General features: G+C 48.2%; 1 protein-coding gene across 3 annotated transcripts in view; it reads right to left on the reverse strand.

The window, feature by feature from the left end:
* The window catches only part of LOC144147098 (putative aminopeptidase W07G4.4), a 74182-nt gene that overhangs the window by 19563 nt on the left and 35279 nt on the right, over window positions 1-19340 (reverse strand). For all 3 annotated transcript variants that reach the window (XM_077679168.1, XM_077679176.1, XM_077679160.1), the window contains 2 exons: window positions 16193-16325; window positions 1038-1179 (listed from right to left, as the gene is read on the reverse strand). In XM_077679168.1, the coding sequence (XP_077535294.1) occupies window positions 1038-1179; window positions 16193-16209 (159 nt within the window). In that variant the 5' untranslated portion in view covers window positions 16210-16325. The remainder of the gene's footprint in view (window positions 1-1037; window positions 1180-16192; window positions 16326-19340) is intronic.

Here is a 19340-nt window from a genome sequence, read left to right on the forward strand (position 1 = left end):
AAGTTTTTGATCTGTCTTTGTCTTGTAAGGGCTTTTTTTCTGCGAAGTCAAACACGTGTCATACAAGTCATACAAGAAGTCATACAAGCTGCGAAGTCAAACACGTGTAGCCATGCGTTCCTTGCAGCGTGGAAGTGGTGTACATGATCCCGTTTTCGTGCTACCAGAAAGTGTATATCGGGCAAACGGGGCGCTGCCTAAATCTGAGACTCTTGGAGCACAAGCGCACGTTGCAAGGCGACAAGTATTCCCATGTTGCTCAGCATTGTGCCAAGTGTGGGTGTGTCCCTGTCTTTCAAGACACTGTAGTAATTGCTAAACATAAGGACCAACGTGTACGGGAAATTATAGAAGCGTATGACATTAGAAAAAATGGAGAAAAGTGCGTCAGCGTTCCGTCAGTGTCGTTAGCAGAGAGTGAATATGTGTTCTTGAATGGTCGCGGTGCGCAGTAGTGTGGTCCTTGGCACGTGCATTTTGTCAGTGTTGTCATCGCGTTTGCTAAGGTGATAGAGTGAATTTGTTTTACTGTCTGGTGCAGTGCGAATTGTGTGGTATTTGGCATGTGCAGTCTGTCAACGCTTTACTTTTGCTGTAATCGCGGTTGACATGATAGGAAGCCACGTGGATTTTCAGAATTGAGTATATATATATGTGTGTGTTTTTCTAATAAAATTCTGTTGAGAGTTCAGCGCTGTGTCGTCGTTAATTCTTCTTTTGTCCCGTCCTTTTTTGCGCTGCCTGTTCGATATGGTCACGATGAACCAACTAGCCCAACTCGCCATCCTTCTGTAGCTACAGTGACGTCTGTGCGAGCAATGTACACATGTCAAGGCTTTCTTCGCGTGTCTTTGGCGATAGCCGGAAACACCTGGGAGTACGTTCTTCCACGAAGACCTGCTGGGAGGTTTCAGTCGCGGCTACACGTAAAGGGCAATGCGTTCCCTCAAAATCTGAGGCAGCCAGCGGCGCAAAGATGGGTCAGGGAGTGCGAGGGCGGACAGCGAACGCCAGCAGCGGCGGAGGAAGGCGCTCACCTCTTTGTGCGCCTTGAGGGGCTCCCGGTACTTCTCGAGGAGGCCGCCTTCCAGATGGTCCGCGTCCAGGCCCGTTCCCACGATCACCACACTGTCGAAGTCGGCGCTCTCGGCGCTCTCCAGGCTCACGGGGAACAGCAGGCTGGGAACGGGCGCCATGACGCCGAATCAAGTGATGCCACGAGAACACGGCGCGCCAGCCGAGTCACGCGGAAGGAAGCACGCGCCATGACACATCACGAGCGGATGTGGAAACTAGGATAAGCACCGGGAACAGTGCGGCCCCAATGGGTAAAATGCCCACTTATTGCAGACGCCCGTCATGCTGGCGCTTTTCCAGAGCAACGGCGGTTTTCGGTTTCTAGGAGCGCTGCACACGTGGCCCGCGTGGAATGAATTCAACTGCGTGTCCACAGACTAAGTAGTTATTAATGGTAAGTTCGAAATGAGGGTTCAGACGCGAGAGGAAAATACTGACTGCTTCAACTAGTTTGCTAGCAAACGGGACTTCATTACAGCTCGATGCGACAGGCTTTACTGTTCCGTGAACAATCAAGGAGACGGCAGCGAATGCACTGCCACCGCCAGTGGCGTACGCAGGATTGTATTACGGGGGAGGGGACCCACGAAAACATAAAACAGAAAGAGAGGAAGAACGTATGACGAGGAGGGAAAGACATTAAAACAACGAAAGAAAAAAAAAATACTAATCCAAAACTTTAAAAAATCAAATTTCGGGAAGCGGTGGCTGTACTTTACTTACCCTTCCGATTTTTTCTGTCATTTTTTTTTTCGGGGGCACTGTAAACTGGCTGATCATTGTGGTGAGAGGATCGAGCTGCTAAAAAGCGCGCGCAAGTTTAACTCGTGAATAACTTGCGGCAGAAAAAGGTACGAGGACACCTGAGCACTCCTCGTGGTGTAGTGATTGCGAAAGCATGAGTCTCCAATTGCCGAACGTTCCCTCTCATTATCATAATCTTTTTTCTCTTTGAGTCTTTTTCTTCTCTTCCTTAGCATTAACCGGCGCGTACTCGCGTTCATCACATCTCCATGCAAAAGGGCATTTAGCGAGAACGAACTTTGCCACCCGCCTAATTGCTGCTGCCTGTGTAATCAGCATGCTCAAGTTACTCATGTAAGCCGATGAAAAAAGAATTTATTATAAACCACGTGTCAGGGTGCAGCGACTAGTGGTAACAGCGCTGCCCTAAAAAAACAGAAAAAAACCCAATCAGTTTCCAATTAATCCGGGCATTAACAGATGTGCGGGATGGGGAAACAAGCTGCTACAAAATCAATTCACAGAAAGTCCACAGATGTTCAACGAAAGCCTCAGTACCTGCCCTACGACATACTTTTCCTAGTCGAAGGCCGCAGCGCATTTACTAGGCCCACCTTTAGTCAGCCAGGGTCATCGAGCTGGGGCGGTGTTGACAAGAAAACAGAAAAGCTGCGGTGCTGCTGCAGATATGTGGTGCTTGTCTCGCACTGCGGAGGCCTCTGGTTCGAATCCCATCCGGGCTCAAATTTACCTCTTTTTGTTTCAGACCAAATTATTGAACTTTGTTTGCAGGAGCTTTCCTCTGGAGCCAATCGGAGTATTCATTCACCTTTTTTTATACTTTGAGCCGTCCAGTATTTTGCGTGCTACCTGTCGGTAATTTTTTGAGCCATATGTGTGCCAGGAACGCCGGGTTTTCGGTCCACCGAGTAAACTAATGCTTTCGCATTAAAATTATTGGCGGCAGCCCTTGTCTGCTGGTGGGCAGAATCAGCGGCCTCGCCCTCCCCCACCCGCGTGAGCCTCTGGCCACCGCAATGAGGCGGAAAAAAGGAGCCGTAAAGGAAGTCAAAGCACGGGCTCGAAGGCAGAAGCACTGCGCCGAAACCTGGCTGCCGCTGCTGCTCCGTCAGGCCGCTGGGGCCAGTCGGCAACGGGCTCACGACGACCTCCTCGGCAAAGGGAGAGCGGTTGGCCGGCCAGCGACAAGAGAAGGCTGTCGGTGACGATCGGAGGCAGGAAGGCCATCGCATTGCCCCCAGCGCTGTCGTTGGTGGCGACTGCGCCAGATTGGCTACTTTCGACGGGGCCTGTAGGCGACAAAAACTTTGGTTGGCTACCTGGCTACATTCTGGCTTCCACCCGCTTCTTTTTTGCCTTAATCAGCCAGATTTGTATTGTTTTGTGGCTTACACACATGCGCAAATGACGCAATTAATTATTGTGCTTTGTGAATGACATTAAATGACAAAAAATAAAAAAACTCGCGAAGCGCCCACATGTAAAGACATTCAAAGGGTGAATGAACCTTTTCATTCCGATGCAGGAGTGGACGCCGCGTAACTCTGTTTACAGATTCCGCAGTAAAAAAAGGAATTCCTTCGGGGCACTTAAATCTGATTACGTGCTTTGAAGGCGGAATCCTGGCGATGCTTATTAAGATTTTGTATTTTCCTACATCGCATGTGCGTCTCTTTATTCGCTTTCGTTTCTTTGTCTTTCGCCGCGAACCACTTCAACCGTCTTCTTTTCCGCTGCACCGTGTATGCGCCTCATCGCTTTCGTTTCTTCGTCTTACGGCGCGAACTGCGTCAGCATTAGCACACTGGCAAGCGCCGCAGCTTCCCTAGAATTAGGGTTCTGCGCAGCTGGTGTGCACCTGTTTTACTCACGTGCCATCGCGTTCACGTGCCACTCGGCACGCACTGTTCTAAACCTTGACGTTTCAACTCCACAGTTTTGTGAATTTCGTGAGGCGGGCACAACGTCCCTCGATGCTCCCGATTCCTGGCCAGCGCCCCAAATGCGCCTGTGCCGCGAAGAAAGGAAGAACAACAACGACAACTTTTGTTGTGCACTGGCAACGTGCAGAGTAGTGCAGTTGGTAGAGCACTGCCTGCTACTGTGCCGACCCGGGCTGACATCCCAGCGGATCCCGTAAGTTTTTTTTATTTGTTTACTCTATTCAGTGGCGGCCATTTTCTTGACTGGACAACTACAACAACGACAACGGTGCTTACTCGAAAAATGGGGCACTTAATGCGTTCGCCTTAAAGGAGCCATGAAGAGAAAACGCAAGTTTGGTTCATTCAAAAGATTGCCTCGTTAGAATCATACTGACACCACCTTTAATGTAAACTTCGCTCATATAAGCTACATAATTAGGGGAAAAGGGAATGACCATGCGACCCACTAGCTCATTTCCCGCAACAGAACCTATGATGTTATACCAGACAGCCCTGCGATTGGCGGAGGGCGGCAAAAGGAAACGCAAATTAGGCAGAGCTTATAAACTTGTCTTTTAAGCTCTGCGGGACACGCTGACAACATAAGCTTGCCGAACGAGCTAGTTGCGCTTAAACTTAGGGCACATTCTTTTTAAAGCCCTAAGAATGGTGGGACAAACAGTGGAAGTTACGAAAGCACACGTAAACATAGAAGTACCGATGCGTATACTGCTGTTGGTGCTGCGCGCACTATGCTTGGTTTAGCTGCACAGGACTGCGGGGCTTTGGGGTTGTTTCAGACGACACTGGCCGATTGACGCAAACGTCAATGTCTTACGTGACTATTTGTCGAGCGAGCACCATGTTTCACGAAACGATTGTCTCCATGAACAAAACAAGCCAGGTACAAATACGTTCACAAACAAACCAAAGGCAGAAAACGGCTTGATGATGATGATGATGATTCCTATTGGTTTCCCCTTTGAAGCGGGGTGATGACATGTCATCTTACCAAAAAGGACTAATATAACCATGTTTTACACTCTTGGTTTAATACTAGCGCTGCTTAGGGCAGGCACTAAGGCTTGCCGCGGTGTGGTGGCGCCATCTAGGTTCAATAACGGTAAACAATGCCCTGTGATGTCATTGCAGACCACGAAAACGCACGATTAAGCCGTAAAATCAAAATTTTAACTTAAATTAAATAATTTCTGAGTGAATAATGGATCGTTTGCATTCAGATGGGGCATTATGAAACACGGCACGGCACTGGGGGCACTATAAAACGCGAAATCTTTCGAATAACACAAACTTGTGTATTGTCTTCATGGCTCCTTTAAAGATGATAGCGCCATCTACGTACATGACAAGGCATTCGGCCAAAAACGCTTGCAAGCTGAGCGCCCAGCGCGCAGGCAAGCAACGTGGCGACCATGATGGCGACACTTCACACGAAGCCAACGGGACATGCGCCAAAAGAAACTGCATTTATCTCAAGAGGTCCGAGCCCTTCGAAGCAGCGAGCCACGAGTTCGCAAAACGTTTTGCGAGCAGCCCGTTCGGCTTCGCAGGGTGCGAGCGGCTCGTGGTTTCTGGCCGTTCGTCAGTGCACTGCGGCTCAAATACACGTCCTTGCGCCAATAAAATACACCTAGTGCTATTCAGAAAGCACGCTTCACACCGTGCTGTGAGATTCATTTGCACGAGGGATCAACCTGATTTCTCGGTGCTGCACAGAAGAGTCAGCAGAAATGCAGCAATCTCAAAGGCATGTAGTCTCTGTAACAATTACAGTCTCTCTCTCTCTGCCCCTGCGGTTTCCATATACGCGGTATTCACTGCACGCGGAACACTACCCATAGCATCCCATAGTCCACGAGTCACACATGTTGAGAAATCCACGAGCAGTGATGTAGCAGCGCCATGCTCAAAGCACTCACGTCCATTTACAAACCCATAGAGGGCAAAATAAATTTTTCAGTCAGCTGTGAATAGAAGACACTGGCGAATTCCTCCGGTCCGCACCGAAAACCCTCGAGCGACAGACCGGCAGTGCTACCACAGCAACGGCGCCGAATTATAAGTGTCTCTTCGGTATCTGCACGTGCTACAGAATCGTAAAAGTCGATCGAGACGCGCCGGCGAATTCAGTAGTGACGAGCCGGGAGCGTTATCGAAGTATAGCTGACCACCTGTGGCTAGCGGTCACTCGTTCTTAGGGTGACCACCTTCGCACTAGAAAGTGCGGGACACGCTGACAACATTTCGGGAGGGGGGCATTGACATAGCAATAATTTACTTCATAACTTTTAAAGAGTTTTTGTTTCTGCATTATATAGGGTCTGCGACACCACGTGCATCAGCGGAAGTAAAAAAGTCCCTCTTGCAGTGCCTTCAACGATAAAGGCGGGCGTGACTGCAGTTCTCGGGGGGCCATACCGATGGGCTCCGCGGCAGTAATTAGCTCCCTCGTGTTCCTGTAACTGTTAGGCCACAATAAAGGGGCCGCTGAGCTTCTTCCTATAGACTTTCAGGGGGCGTCTCCTCGTGGTACGACTAATTGAACGCGCCGCTCCCCAGTTATGGCAATGCACACTCCCCAAGACTTGGCATCGTTGGATCTCCCCATTCACCCTCAAAACGTAGGATTCTAGTGCTCAATAGTCATCAATGCAGGACAGTCCGACGCGTCGTGGGACGGGTGGTCTATACTCGTGGTATGAGCGCCGAATTTATCGAGATCCGGATATGCACGCCCGTGAGTTAAAGGGAGCTCCAGCGACGGAAAGAATAGCGCGCCGCCACCGATGTGCTATCTCACGGCGATTTCGGGACAATCTATTCAGTGCTGTTTACACTTTGAGCGACTTTGAGCGACCGTGCAATAGAGTGTAATAATTATGCTGAAAAATGGGGAAACCATCGAAAAATTAACGTGATGTCATGCGGCATGGCTTAATGTCAGCCCACTACGTCGCAGCGGTTACACACCTGGCGCCGAACGTCGCTTTAATTGTTTCACGTTATCGGCCCCAATTTTCATGCTTGTCTGAGGAAACGCTTATGAATTCGTTGCTGCATTTTCTTCGATGGGTCAGACATTTGAAGAACTTGAAGAGACGATTCCGCTTTCTCTCTCTCTCTCTCTCTATATATATATATATATATATATATATGTATGGTATGCATGGACAACGAGAGTAAGAAAAAACAGAGTGCTTGTCCTTAGGTTCAACTGCGGTCATTGCTGCGGGTTTTTGTTTTAGTTTAGCTAGATGGCGGAGCGCGGGTTTTCGATCCTCTTCCCTGGTTCCAATGATGGATTTTTAGCCTTAGACAGCATATAAAGTTTTTTGTATTTAAAGAAAAGGACTGTGCTTTCATTCTTCATTTTTAGCGCTATAAACCACGCCAACCGATTAATCAATCCTTTTTTAAATTTTAACCAACTCTTCAGCCAAACAAGAATCCCGCTGAGCACTGGTTGAAAACAATTCAAGGAAGGCGGGGGTCGGCACGCCTGAAAACAACAACAACAACAAAAAAAAAAAAAAACGGGGAACCATTCTTCGAGAGCAGCAATGAATCAAAGATGACCCTCGCATCGATCATGACTGAACAGCTAAGGCTGCCAACGTTTTGGTGCCGTCATAATTAATATTGCATATATACGCACTGCAGGGCGCTGTGCTGAAGCACAATAGGTCACGGGTTCAATTTCCGGCCGTTTTGTGATGGTGGTAGGCGGCAGGCACACTCGCAAGCATGATACATTTCGGCGCATTGCAAATATCGCCGGTTTTCTCCATTAATTTGTAGCCTGTCCCTGCAGCGTGACCCCCGATTTGAACGTATTATTATCATCATCATCATCACCACCAGCCTATCTACGCCCACTGCAGGGCAAAGGCCTCTCCCATTAGTCTTCAATTACCTCGGTCATGTGCCAACTGTGACCAATTTATCCCCGCAAACTTCTTGATCTCATCTGCCCATCTAACTTTCTGCCGCCCCTCCATTGGCGGCCTGTCCGGATCCAGGGATTCTTAGCACCCTCTGCTGCGTCACAGGTCTGACCGCCGCCGTGGTCAGTTGCTTCGCAGCCGCTGGGGACTGAGGGCCGAGTGTTAATTGGCGTATTCATGGGAGGTTGTGGCCGTTACTACACCAAAGCGGGGATAAATGTTTAACCTGCGGAATTGCCCTCCTCTCCGGCGTCTTTTTTGCGACCATGGGGAGGACACTCCACGTGCCTGGATGCCTCGTTACACCTAAGCGGACCATTTTTACGGATCGTCGGGAAACGTGGAATTTTGCGGAAGAAACGGCCGCCAACCAACCTGCACATTTGTGCGCATGCGTACGCGTGCACTTTCAGCGCAGATTCGAGAATTTCACGAGTTGCAAGTACCGGGAATTGAACGCACGCTCTGGTGTTTTCCAAGCGGACAAGCGGTGATCAGAACCATGCACAAGCCACGACTAAACCGCTCATTGGGCTGTCGATACAAGCGCGGGATTCTATACGCGTTTTATTGGCAGATTTCGCCTCACCTTGAAACAGTGTTTGTTCATTGACATAACAGGAAAACTGGCCGTTTCTATAGAACGACGCATAGAAGGCCTTCCGGTGTGAAGACAGCGGAAATTCCCCATCCTGCGTCGGCAATAGCTCAAGCTGCGCGTTCCGAAGTGCGTTTCCTCGCTGTTGGATGTATGGGTAAGGCCCGCGTGCCATGCACTGCTTACACCGGCTGATAAAGGCAGATTTGCGGACGAAAGTTTTTTTCTTGTTTATTTGAAGGGCCTCGGGAGGTTTTGCTTTCTTCCCACCGGATGGCCTTCTGATTATGTGTCGATAACAAGGGCCAGTTTTTCGTGTAAATGAAAAGAAAAAAAAAGCCGCTGTTGCAAGGGGAGGCAACATCCGCAGACCAAGATGAAATAGCGGTACGTCTTCTTTCTGGGTTTCTGAACAGCCTATAAAACTGTGTATGAAGGTATACACTTGATCTTGCATTTCTCGTAATAGCGTCAGCCCTAGCGCCCTTCAGTGGCTCGTTTTTATTCGATGTTTGTTCCACTTTGTTCGAATTCTTTTTTTCTAAAATACTTCTGCATACTGCTTGAAATATCCATCATTTAAGAATTCAGTACGCGCGCGTTGCACCGTATAGCTATGCTTTTTAGATGCGACGCATCTCTTGCTCTCGGAAATGTCCCTCCTGCGTCGTCGTCGCGGCGTCCGTCCGCATCCCTCCTCCGTTCTTCTCTCCCACAGCTGTGTGCAACACTCTCACTCCGGCTCATTAGCATACCACAGCTGGCGCGCTTGTTTGGCGCGCGCTTCGCTGCGTTAACAACTGCTCCGGTGCGCGTAAGTGCGCGCATGCGCGACTCTCCTCCGTTGTCTCCTCTCCTTCAATCGCTGTGAATATAAAGCGGGTATCGCGCCGCGGCGGTTCAGTCAAGCGCTCGCTCTCGCACTGACGTGACCTTGCTTTGACTACTTCGTGCTTGACTACGTCGTGCTTGACTTGATTCTTCTGATGAAGACGTGATGGAAGCGACGGTCCCTTCAGTGAGTGGGCTGACACAATCCAATATCATACGCCCATCTTCCCGCGTATGAGAACACTCGCATGTGATGGAAATGCATCATACGCGTTCACAACACATTTCACTCGATTTAGAGAATCAACCCAACTGAAACACCAATTGAACCTCCCGATGCGTCGCATCACACCAGGGTTCCCTCGCGGGAAGATGGGCGTAAGTTTTTTTCTTTTTGACGTATGTTATGGTGTTTTCCAGGTTGACAGTCAGTTATTCTCACAATTTTTCCGCTGTATACGTGCACCCTAAAAAAAATTCAGGGACATCACTGGAGCGTCGATCCATCGGCCAGTCAGCGCCTTGTCACTGCGGACTATAGTGCATCAGTGCATAAGCCCTCCGCCGCGTGAACATCGTCTGCTACGCTGTTCCCTTGGGAATGACACACACCCCGGTTTTTTCTGATCTGGCCCCAAACACGCGACACATTTGATTCTGCTGATTTTTTCATCTCGGTTGTCACTTGATGCGAGCGTTAAATTTCTACACAAGCAAGGGGTTGCCTTAAAGGGTACATCGTCGGCGATAGGGATCTCCATTCCTTCGTCGATGACTCCCATCTGCGCCCTACTTAGCCACAAGTCTTCTACGACAGCTACTGAGCTGCAGCTGGATTACGCGCTGCTTTTCATTATATTCTAAAGCAGCCGGCCAATCAAAGGGCTGTTTTTACAGACGCCACGTCAGCACTCGAGATCTTAAAATCACTTCAAAAAGAACAGCTGGCCTGGGAAATCAATATTTTGCACTTACAAGCTATACAAAGGGGACACAGCGTAGATCTGCAGCCTGCCCACTGCGGAGTTGCCTGCAACGACGCAGCTAACAAAGCCGCCTGATCTGCCCACAGCCTCTGCACTCAAGCTGTGCCGATCCCATTCACGAGAAAGGATGCGGCAATACTCGCCTCATCAACCTCATTGAAAGCGCAGATGTCTATCTAGACTGACACAAGGCAGCAATACGCACCTCTTCACGCGATTGATCCTAAGTGCACCTTCAGAATGCCACCTGGACTCAGCAAACGCGTGGAAGCCATTCTGCATAGGCTGCGCTTGAATGTGACCTACGCCGGACATTACCTCTACAAAATCCTGCAGGCATCTTCACCTTTTTGTTCCACATGTGGCTCACGAGAAGACATTCGTCACGTTATATGCGTGTGCCCAAAGTACACTGTGCACAGACAGAAACTAATATTATCATTGTGCAGGCAGGTTGGTGCGGGGCTTGAACTGAGGGCTGTTTTGCGACCTTGGTCGGGTCTCAGTCAGGCTGCACGTGCAATCAAAGCTCTCTTGGAGTTTCTTCGGAGCACAGAACTGGACAGTTTTGTGATTTCAAATTTTGGGCGCATCAAATGACGTTTTCTTTTCTATGGTTTTTTTTTCTGCTTTTTTTTTCTTTTCTTTTTTTTCTTTTTGCTTTCTTTCTCTTTTTCTTCTATCATCTAGCGTAGCAAGCCAGCGCAACGGCTCAGTTTCTCTCTCTCTCTCAAAGGGGCCATGACGATAAAATACAGTTTCGGTTCATTCAAAAGACTGATTTGTCCCAATAACAATGGTTCCAATTTTATCGCAAACTTCGAACAAATAATGGGGATATGAAAGAAAATCGATGAAGCACTGCAGTGGCGACTCCCATGGTATTCACTGACTGGGCGATTCTGGTGGGGCCTGCAGTAACTTTTGACCGTATCGCTTGAATGCTAACCTGCAGCTGGCATACTGATAACTATGTTTTAGTGCTGGCCCATATAACATCACTGCTCCCTATATTACGCCACTGGTGACGTCACTGTAGCGCAATATTTTTTGCGTTTTTTTTTCCCTTTAAAAAATGTCTTTCGTGGCTGGAATGAGGCTGAGTGATTTACCAAGGCTAGTTCTTTAAAACAGAACAAGGCTGTATTTTGTCGTCATGGCATTTTCGAGGAAAATAAATCACAGACGTTGGTGTTAAATAGCGCGCTTGTGTTTATTCTATGCGCGCATTTGTGCAAGTTTAAGCCGACAACCGTGTCGCTTTCATTCGTAATGCTGCCCGAACAAACGCACAGTGCAAATGCGCGTGCGCTTTGCGTAACGCGGGTTCATAGCAAATAAAACCACGCGGATACCGTGATCGTAATAGGGAGTATGCCATTTCAAAGCAATTCCAAAGGGAACAATGTAGCAGACGATGCTTACGCTGGTGGGGGCTTATTTGGCATTTATTTATTTATTCTCAATACCTTACAGGCTCCTATCATTGAGTAAGGGGGGGGGGTAAATACAAAATAATTGCAAGAGCATTAGAGTAAAATCAAAGGATAAAGATGGTGTTGTACCGAAAAGCAAGAGGACATAAATCTCTATGTGCATTAATACAGCGGATGCTAGCATCTCAACACGGGGTAATACACACAAAAAGAAAACGAGGATTTCAACATATTAATTTAAAAAAATAAAAATGGCGCTCAAACAGAAAAGTGAACTGCCCTTTGCGCAAGTAAAAAAGCAAACACAATCAAAAACAAACAAGGCACAAAATGTGACAAGATTGCAAAAGTCGTTTTGTGCGTCATTAACATGAAAAATGTCGACACACGTGTTCCCGAAATCTAGTACTGTCAGCTATGAAAGCTATGGTATCTGGAAGATCATTCCACATGGAAATGGCCCGAGGCAGTGCCGATGAATTAAATGCACGTGTGTTGCCGTAAATGCGGGAAATACTAAACTGATTATGAAGTCGTCTCGACATGCGCACTGGTGTTACTTAATGGTGACAGCCTACTATTATGAACATCTTTATGAAATAAGCAGAGGAGAGCAACGAACCGGCGTTTTTCCAGAGGCACAAGTGAATTATCCACTTTTATTTTTGTTACACTTAAATGGCGATCAAAAGGGCCTGAAATAAAACGAGTGGTTCTGTTTTGCACAGACTCCAACATCGTGGTTAGGTAGTTTTGAAATGGGGACCATATTGAGGAAGCAAACTCGAGCAGTGGGCGCACCAAAGTCAAATAGGCTAACTTGCGAATGTCAGAGGGAGCTTTTCGCAAACGCAAATATCCTGCAGTTTGAGATGCTTTCGCCCTGATGGCAGTGATATGGAACGACCAGGATAGATTGGGTGATAGATGTACGCCAAGATATTTGTACGATGATGGTCGCAAAATCTGTTCATTGTTTAGGACGCAGGAAAAGTTAGAATTTGTTTTTTTGCGGCTAAAAGACATTATTATGCACTTGTATAATATATGACCCTTATTATATTAAGGGTCATTTGCCACTTGTTACACCAACTGTAAATAAGGTTAAGATCATTTTGTAAGGTGAGGTGATTGTCAGCGTTATTAATGGTGCGGTAAAGGATGCAGGCATCGGCAAATAGACGGATGGAAGATAATATGCTAGTGGGCAAGTCATTAATGCAAATAAGAAACAATAAGGGCCCAAAAATACTGCCCTGCGGGACGCCGGACGTTACGTAGCAGTAGGAAGATAAAGCATTATTGACGACTGTAAACTGCTTGCGAAGTGTAGGAAGTTACGCAGCCATGATAAGGTTAGATAATCCAAGCGCAGAGCAGATAACTTCGAGATTAAATGGCTATGGGCTACATGGTCAAATGATTTTGAAAAGTCAAGGAAAATGCAGTCTATTTGTTTGTTGTTATTCATGCCTGAATGCAGGTCAGTTGTAAATTCGAATAGCTGTGTGTCGCATAATTTTTCTGAAGCCATGCTGATTAGGGAAGAAAAAATGATTTGACTCCAGGTGACAGAATATATGCGAAACGATAATGTGTTCAAGAAGTTTGCCACATATGCATGTCAGTGATATTGGCCGGTAGTTATCAGGGGAATTTCTGTTGCCGGCCTCAAATAAGAGAACTATCTTTCCGATCTTCCAATCTTCGGGAAGGTGACCAGACGACAATGATTGACGAAATATATGAAACAAAAAAAGGCTTGATATATGTGCAGTGTTCTTAAGTATTTTGGAATTGATGTCGTCAACGCCGGCTCATGTAGATGTCTTGAGGTTGTCAATGAGATTAAAGATGCCTTCGCAAGTGATATCATTGAGTGCCATGTAGGTGCAATCCAGGTCAGGTACGAACGGGACCGTGGAAAGATCTTCCGACGCGGATACAGATGAGAAAAATTTGTTAAATTCTAGTGAACATTCATGATCAGAGAGAAGTGCCTGGTTTGCGTCGTACCGGGAAATATTATTGCCATAGTCGGGGGATATGGCTTACCAAAATTTCTGCGGATTGGTTTTAAGTAGTGAGGCCAGGTCGTTATTGTAGTATTTATCTTTAGAGGAAGATGAGGAGGAGCAGTAAGCTTTGAGAGAGGTACGGTATTTAGCCAGGCTGAATGATTATTTTTTCGCATTGCATTCCTGTATAAGCGCTTTTTTTTGTTAAGCAATTTGTTAAGTGGCTTGTTCAACCACCGATTTGTCTGGTCGTTAGATATCGTAATCAAAGGAACGAATTTTGTCAATCATCGCTAACATCTTATCTTTGAAAAGGAGCCAATTCTTATTAGCCGATCAAAATGAGAAGAAAGGGAGGAATAATCGACTCGAAAAACCTTCAAGTTCAATGTTCATAGCATCGTAGTTTGCCTTATTATATTTTTTTTAGACGTAGAGCCTGTGTTTGCTAGAGGAATGTCAAGGAGTAACTGGAGTAGGTTATGGTCACTGAACCCATCAAGGTATAAATTGTTATTGACAGAGCTAGGAGCGGAGGTAAGGATTAAATCTAGTACAATTGCACCACGCGTAGGTTGATTAACGACCTGAAATAAATTGAAGTCCAATAATAAATTGAGGAAGTTATTCGACTCTCGGCATGAAGATGATAGCTGTGTCCGATCGATATGTGGGTAATTAAAATCACCGAAAAGGTAAATGTTATCGCACGGGTAGTTCTTAGTGGCCTTAGCTAAACTTTAGCGGAGTTCATCTACAAAAGACCCATGGTTGTCTGGTGGGCGATAGCGCACCCCTATCAAAGCCTTAGTAGCCAGCGTTGCACAAGCAACCCAGACTATTTCAAGGGGACTGTTGGTATCAATAACAAATGACGAGAGTGTTTGTTTGATACCGAGAAGTACACCGCCACCCCTTCTTTCCGTACTAGCAGTACTAGTACTATCAGTATGTCAGTACTACCTAACGGTTGGCTTCTTTCCACTGTCAAAAGACGTTAGCTTACCGACCGGTTGACGCTCCCGTGACATTGTTAAATTTTTGAGAGGGGTCACACTTGTCAACTCAGAAAGAACATCCTTTGTGTGTATAACAACATCTGTAGGCTACATTTCTCAGTGCTTCGCAAAAGGGGCTGTAAGTTACAAGCAAAGGATGAGACAAGCCGACAGTGAAATTAGGTATTTTAGTCTTCACCAAAAAAGGCGCTTTGTTTGGTTTCTTACCAGTCATAATTATCTTGTCAGGTCCAAATGATACGAACAGAATACTCCACCTGCCATGAGACGCAAGTAAGGCGCTAGAAGACACGCGAGCTCATAATGGAGAGCTCGTGATTCTGTTCCTGCACACGCATACCTTGTTCCGTGCACACTGAGATGAAAGCATGCGCATAGTAAGTTAGGATGAAGGTTGGGACTCCCGCAGTGGCTCAGTGGCTAAGGCGTTGTGTGCTGTCGAGCCAAATGACGCGAGTTCTGTCCCAGCCACGGAGGACGTTTTTCTGATGGTGGCGAAAGCGAAAAAGTCCGTTTGTCGGTATCTCCCTGCACGTTGAAGATGCCCAGGTGGTTGAAATTAACCTGTAGCCCTCCACTTCGGTGCGACTCATAGCCCATGAGTATCTGTGGCTCGTTAAACCTCCGAAATGCTTGAAGATTGGGTTGGGGGCGTGCCTCGAAACGCACTGGCTTCCTGACGTCGGTGTTTCCAAGCGCTTAGCTACATGACTCAACTTTCTGCGCCGAAGCTCGAGACACAGGGGCCGAGCCGCGTGTGTCATCGCTCTCTGCAGGTGTTACGCGTGCGCGGGCACGACAAGCGGCTGCGCTCGTCGCAGCTGAGGCGGCCGCTCGGGACGACTTGGTCGCAGCGGCCGGGGATCGCAACGGAAGACGGACGAACGAACCGGTTTGCCGCTTCGCTCCCGGCATTGGAAAACAAAAAGAAGTGCAAGCCAACGCGTTTTGGTTTGTTAAGTTCCTTCCCACTCTCGTGAAGAACAGAAAATTGCTGCAACGGCTGCAAATGTCCAGCGAAAGAAAATAATGGCTGCAGCGTCATTACATATTGGCGGCGTTCGTTCGCACTTGGACTGCGACGGTACCATCCCGATGAAACAACGTGAATTTCGCCATTCCTAGCGCAAACCACACGTCTACGAAAATCCGCTAGCTTCGTGGCTGTCGGCGTTTTCGCGTTTCGCTACGAAGACGAGAGGCCCAAGTCCAGAGCAAAAATAGTGTCTGCGTGCGAGCAAACATTACGTCGGAAGTACACGGACACGGCAGCTCAGCCATGAATCCAAGCCCTTTTCTAGCGTCAGCCCCGCTATTTTGAAACGGTGCCAACCCTCGCCCTCTCTTTGTCAGCCGCCCTTTCGAGGCGCCCTTTCGAGGCTGCTGCTGCCGGCGTCCTCCGAGAGGCCCGCCCCTTCCGCGCGGCGTGCGCGCTTTCTCGGCCGTTGGCGCGCGCGTTGTGTAAGGTCCGCACCAGAGCCGCTACATACGAGCTTATTTAGAGGCTCTAGCTAGGCTGGAACCTCAGCGGTGGCGTACAGAGTGAAAGGGCAGTACTTAAGTCAGGCGTACCGTGCTGAGTCGGCCATGGCTGCTGTCAGTGCGTGCACCAGGATGCTGCCCTCGGGTCGCTGTCAGGACGGCGCGACTCCGCTGTCGCGCAGTTGCCAGACCACGTCCGCTGAGCTCGCAGGAAACCGGCGTCCTGCACAAACAGGCTGCGCTCACTCCTCCGTCCAGGTGCCCTCCGCGGTCACCCGCAGAGCGAAAGGGGAACTCTCAAAGGGCCCTCGCTTCTGCGTCGGGCCGAACAGTCGGGGCGCTCGGCTGCTGCTTGCGCGACACTGGATACGCACGCAAGCCGACTGGAATGCGCTGAGAGGCGATTTCCTGTCGCATCGAAGAAAAATGCGGCATGTCAAGTGGGTTCCTCACTGCTGCGCTTATGCTTTGCCTCAGCACGTGCCGTATACGCGTGGGCTTACTGTTTCAAAATAGCGGTAAAAAACTGGAAATGTTCGCGGGAGATAGCTTCGCACAGGGAACGAGGATTGCAAGAAAGCAAAACAGGCCGCGTATCTGCTCGCTTCGCTGCAAATGTGGTCCAAAGACGATAATTTCCTGGTGCCGCTGCGGCGTAGCTGTCTCTCTGCCCCGCCCACCTCTCACGCTGCTCTCCTCCTGGCTCGGTTTTCCCATGATAAAGGCAATGGGGGTTTGTTAAATTAAATTAAATTTTCCCGCGTTTTCACAGCGGGCGCGCCATCTGTTGGCGCCTTTTGTTACTGTTGTGCTTGTCGCTGGAGTCACTGGCTCAAGGCTCTAGTGCGAGCTATTTTGTAATTTGAGCTTAAAATATACTTCTTAACAAATTTTTTGTTTGCTATCGCAAGAATTAAGCCCTCGTCTATTTTTCATTAAAAGAACATTGCTAGTTTCAGTTATGTATCTACGTTTCGCCCCAAATTTGTCTCGTGTTTACTTTTTGTTGAAAAGTGTTGACATGAAGTATTTTATCATATTTTAGAATTATACCTGTGCTACACGGCGACTTTCAATTGACAATTGAACGCTCGCCTGCAAGTGCACCCTGTGAATTTACAATGGGACACTCGATAGACAAATGGTTCAACGGCCTTCGGAAGGCCTTTGAAACGGCCGTGTAGCACAGGTGTTAGACAAACATACATACAGACAGACAGGCAGACACCCGCCGCGGTAGGTCAGTGGCTATGGCCAGAGTCCTTCAATGCATTGAAGGACTCTGCTATGGCGCAGTGCTACTGAACCCAAGGACGCGAGTTCGATCCCGGCCGCAGTGGCTGCTTTTCTGATGTAGGCGAAAAGCGAAACGCCCATGTGTTGGGATTTCAGCGCACGTTAAAGATACGCAGGTGGTCAAAATTAATCCGGAGCCCTTCACTACAGCGCACCTCGGAGTTCAGGTGTAGATTAAACCCCACAATCAATCAATGAATCAGACAGACAGACAGACAGACAGACAGACAGACAGACAGACAGACAGACAGACAGACAGACAGACAGACAGACAGACAGACAGACAGAACAAAATTTTCGCGTTTAGGTAGCTGAATAAAGGCTATCGTCTATAAAAGGGAGAATTTGCAAGTAACCACTACGCCTAAGCAGGCTCCGGGACCACGCTTTGAGCCTGTGTTTGCGAAAGACCGAGAAATGTTCGGAGGAGACTCAACCATGGCTGCATCGACAGCAGCGGCCGCTCATAAGGCAAGAGAGAGAGAGAGAGAGAGAGAGGAGAGAGAGGAGAGAGAGAAGAGAGAGAGAGAGAGAGAGAGAGAGAGAGAGAGAGAGAGAGAGAGAGAGAGAGAGAGAGAGAGAGAGAGAGATATCTTTAATGGGCAAGTGAGGTCGGCCAGGCTAGGCGCCCGACTTGCTAACCAGATGGGGTGAAGGTGTGATGAAAATATATGAAAAGAACTCTCACTTGCACATGAATGCTCAAACACACAGACGCATATGAAAAGCACACACACAATCAGGCGATATAGTCATTTGTTCGACAGTTCATAGCTCACTGTCAAGTCCAATGCTCCGGAGAAACGTTAAGAGCATCTTTGTTGTGCGACTTGCCATGCCTGTAGTAAGCCAGGACCCAAAAAGATGCTTCGAAGAGATCTGAGCGGACACGGGCAGGCCCAAAGAAAGCCTAGTTGTGGTACGCTCAAATTCGTAGCGAGGACATGCGCAGAGAATGTGTTTCAGATCCTCGCGAACTGAACAGGTCGGGCACAGAGGTGAAGAAGCCTGGCGAAGTTTAAAAAGAAAATGCTCAGTGAAAGCCATATTGAGCGTGATGCGATGCAAGACAGCTTCATCTCGCTCGCACAGACCGCTTGGCATCCGAAATCGGCACTCTGGGTTTATTGTGTGCAACGGCACGTAGGTCTTATTTGGATAAGTCCACAGCAATCGCTTAGAGCTCTTGGCAACCGATGACACCAGAGTCGCTTCGTCTCGCCTTGTGGAAGGCACTGCAGTAATAATTGTGCTGAAATGCGCGGATGCAGCAGCTCTGTCGGCTTCGTCATTCCCAGCCCCACCACAGTGAGATGGAAGCCATTGGAGAGCAATGACGTGGTGGGTATTTATTGCCTGCGTGTGCAGTTCATTAATTTCTTGAGCAAGCTTCTCTTCTGGCAGCACCATCAGGAGCTTAAAGGCTGCTCGAGGTTCGGTGAAGATTGCCCATGCCTGAACTGGAGAAGTGAAAATGTGTTGAAATGCAGCGCGCAGGCCAGTAAGTTCAGTGTCCATCGACGACGTTTTGTGACCTAGTGTAGCGGTAACTTTTGTGCGGGTTGGCGGGATCCATATTCCTATGGCAGGTGATGTATCTATCACCGATCCATCCGTAAAAATGTGAGTACAATTTTGGTAGGTAGTAGCAATGTGCTCCAATGTAAAGAATTTCAGAGCAGGCAGAAGCAACTTAGCTTTGCTCTGATGCCGGAAATGGTTGGTGTAATTTTCCAGGAGTCAAAATGTCCACGGGGGGGGGAAGGGGGGGGGGGGGGGCAGTCGGCACGCGCCCACGCCCCAGTATATTCACACGCCTCGTTTCTTAAAAACGCAACCGCTAAAAATGCCAGATACGACTGTTCCAAGTGCTGTTCATATGTGCCCGTGCGCACTTCGCATGATACAAAAACGATGTGCTCGAACACGCGTGTGTGGGAAA

Source organism: Haemaphysalis longicornis, unplaced genomic scaffold, assembly GCF_048455015.1.
Source record: "Haemaphysalis longicornis isolate Haplotype H1 unplaced genomic scaffold, Haemaphysalis longicornis Haplotype H1 scaffold_1, whole genome shotgun sequence".
Classification (NCBI taxonomy): Eukaryota; Metazoa; Arthropoda; class Arachnida; order Ixodida; family Ixodidae; genus Haemaphysalis; species Haemaphysalis longicornis.